At 64.2% G+C, this 1,989-nt stretch overlaps 1 protein-coding gene across 1 annotated transcript in view; it reads right to left on the bottom strand.

Moving 5' to 3' along the window:
- The window catches only part of MKNK2 (MAPK interacting serine/threonine kinase 2), a 9,176-nt gene that overhangs the window by 5,581 nt on the left and 1,606 nt on the right, over positions 1-1,989 (bottom strand). Inside the window, exons 4-8 of the mRNA XM_005427329.3 lie at positions 1,844-1,923; positions 1,314-1,387; positions 1,130-1,234; positions 736-791; positions 327-422 (exon numbers count right to left, since the gene is read on the bottom strand). Of these exons, the coding sequence (XP_005427386.2) occupies positions 327-422; positions 736-791; positions 1,130-1,234; positions 1,314-1,387; positions 1,844-1,923 (411 nt within the window). The remainder of the gene's footprint in view (positions 1-326; positions 423-735; positions 792-1,129; positions 1,235-1,313; positions 1,388-1,843; positions 1,924-1,989) is intronic.

Genomic DNA, 1,989 nt, shown 5'->3' with positions numbered 1-1,989 from the left:
GGGGGAATACGGGGGACACGCTGCATCAGCGACAGCAGCGGCGAGCAGGGGGGTGTCCGTGCAGAGCCCTGCTCCTGGAGGCTGCAGGGCAGCTGGGGGGGCCAAGGGGACCCCACAATGTGGGGGGCTCGCACGCTTACCGGGGTGAGCAGCTCCGGAGTGGAGATGGGGGAGCAGTCACCGTTCAGTTTGATGCCACTTCCCAGGTCAAAGTCGCAGATCTTCACGGGGGAGACCTGGGGACAGAGGGGAAGGAGTGCCTGGAGGCTGCAGGGCAGCTGGGGGGGCCAAGGGGACCCCACAATGTGGGGGGCTCGCACGCTTACCGGGGTGAGCAGCTCCGGAGTGGAGATGGGGGAGCAGTCACCGTTCAGTTTGATGCCACTTCCCAGGTCAAAGTCGCAGATCTTCACGGGGGAGACCTGGGGACAGAGGGGAAGGAGTGGTCAGTGACCCCCCCGGCATCCTGCAGGAACCACAGCCGGCAGCCCCCGGGGACCACAGCCGCGTTTTCAGGCCACAGCTGCTCAATGCCAGGTTGTGTCATGCTTCACACCACGCTGTGCTGTGGCATATGGGGGGTGTGTGTGTCCCTGGCAGGACTTGGTGTGTGTATGTGTCCCTGGCAGGACCTGGTGTGTGTGTGTGTGTCCCTGGCAGGACCCTCCTGCACCCACTGTGCCCACCCCCCCCTGGCAGCACACCCTGCACCCACCCTGGCTGCTCCCCGCTCACCTGGTCTGGGCTCTCACACAGGATATTTTCTGGTTTCAGATCCCTGTGTGCAATCCCTGGGGGCAAAAGAGCCAATGAGGGTAAAAATCCCCCTCTTACAAGAACTGCTATAGTGTAAAGTCTGGGGGTGGCACAGGGACCCCTCCCTCCCCACCCCAAATCACTGCCTGCACCCTGGCAAAAGGCAAAATTTGCTGCTGGCCCCGAATCCCAACCAAACTGGAGGAACAGGATCTGCACCACAAAAAGCCTTGTGATGCAGCTGGGCCTGACCCTGCGTGCTGGGACGGGCACTGTCCCCTGGGCAGGAGGATGGGGGGAGGCAGTGACACCCCCGGGAGGGCCCAGTGCACCCCAGGGTCTCCTCGGTGGCACCTGGGGCGCCCCAGCTCACCTTTGTTGTGCAGAAAGTGCAGGGCGCTGGCGATATCCTGCACCACCACGCTGGCCTCCAGCTCGTTGAAGTGGCGTCTCCGGTGGATGTGGGTCAGGATGGAGCCTGTGGCCAGGTGAGAGCAGAGCTGGGGCTCATTAGGGTCCTGCTGCCCCAGATCCCCCCACCCTGGGGCTGCACTCACCTCCCCTCATCTTCTCAAACACCAAGTAAAACCTCTCCTCCTCCTCGAAGAACTCAATCAGCTCCAGGACATTTCTGCAAGGACCATGGCATCAGTCCAGCATCCCCCCCAAACACCTCCTGGGGTCCCCACCACAGCCCCATCCAGCACAGGACCCCGGGAGGGATGTGGGATGGGAAAACTGGGCTTGCAGTGATTGAAACCACACGGCCAGGGCCCCCCTGGCCGAATTCCAGGAGGGAGAGGGGCTTGCAGCGCCCGGCTCCGCTCCTCCCTAATTGCTCACAGCCCCTCCTGGCCCGCCCCACACACAGCAGGGGCTCGGGCTCGGCTCCAGCTTGGCCACCGAGGCCCTGCCGTCATGGCAAACCACTGAATGTCCCCTGTGGATGCTCCACCATGGCCAGCGGGGTCAGGGGGAGGGAGCGTGGGGCAGAGGGCGGGCTGGCTCTGACCCGTGGGTGTCACAAACATCAGCATCAGGTCCCAGCCCACTCCCGGTGCCCACCGTGGGGGATGCCCCCCAGTACCTGTGTCCCTGGCACTGATAGAGCATCTCCACCTCCCGGAAAACCCTGCTCCGGATGTGTCCCAGGCGCTTCTCGATGATCTGGAAGGCCAAGAGGGGGAGGCTGAGCGCTGCCAGGGAGGGGCCGGGGCACCGCTGCCCCTCCCG

Source organism: Geospiza fortis, unplaced genomic scaffold (genome assembly GCF_000277835.1).
Source record: "Geospiza fortis unplaced genomic scaffold, GeoFor_1.0 scaffold254, whole genome shotgun sequence".
Lineage (NCBI taxonomy): Eukaryota > Metazoa > Chordata > Aves > Passeriformes > Thraupidae > Geospiza > Geospiza fortis.
This window is presented reverse-complemented; position numbering and strand designations above follow the sequence as displayed.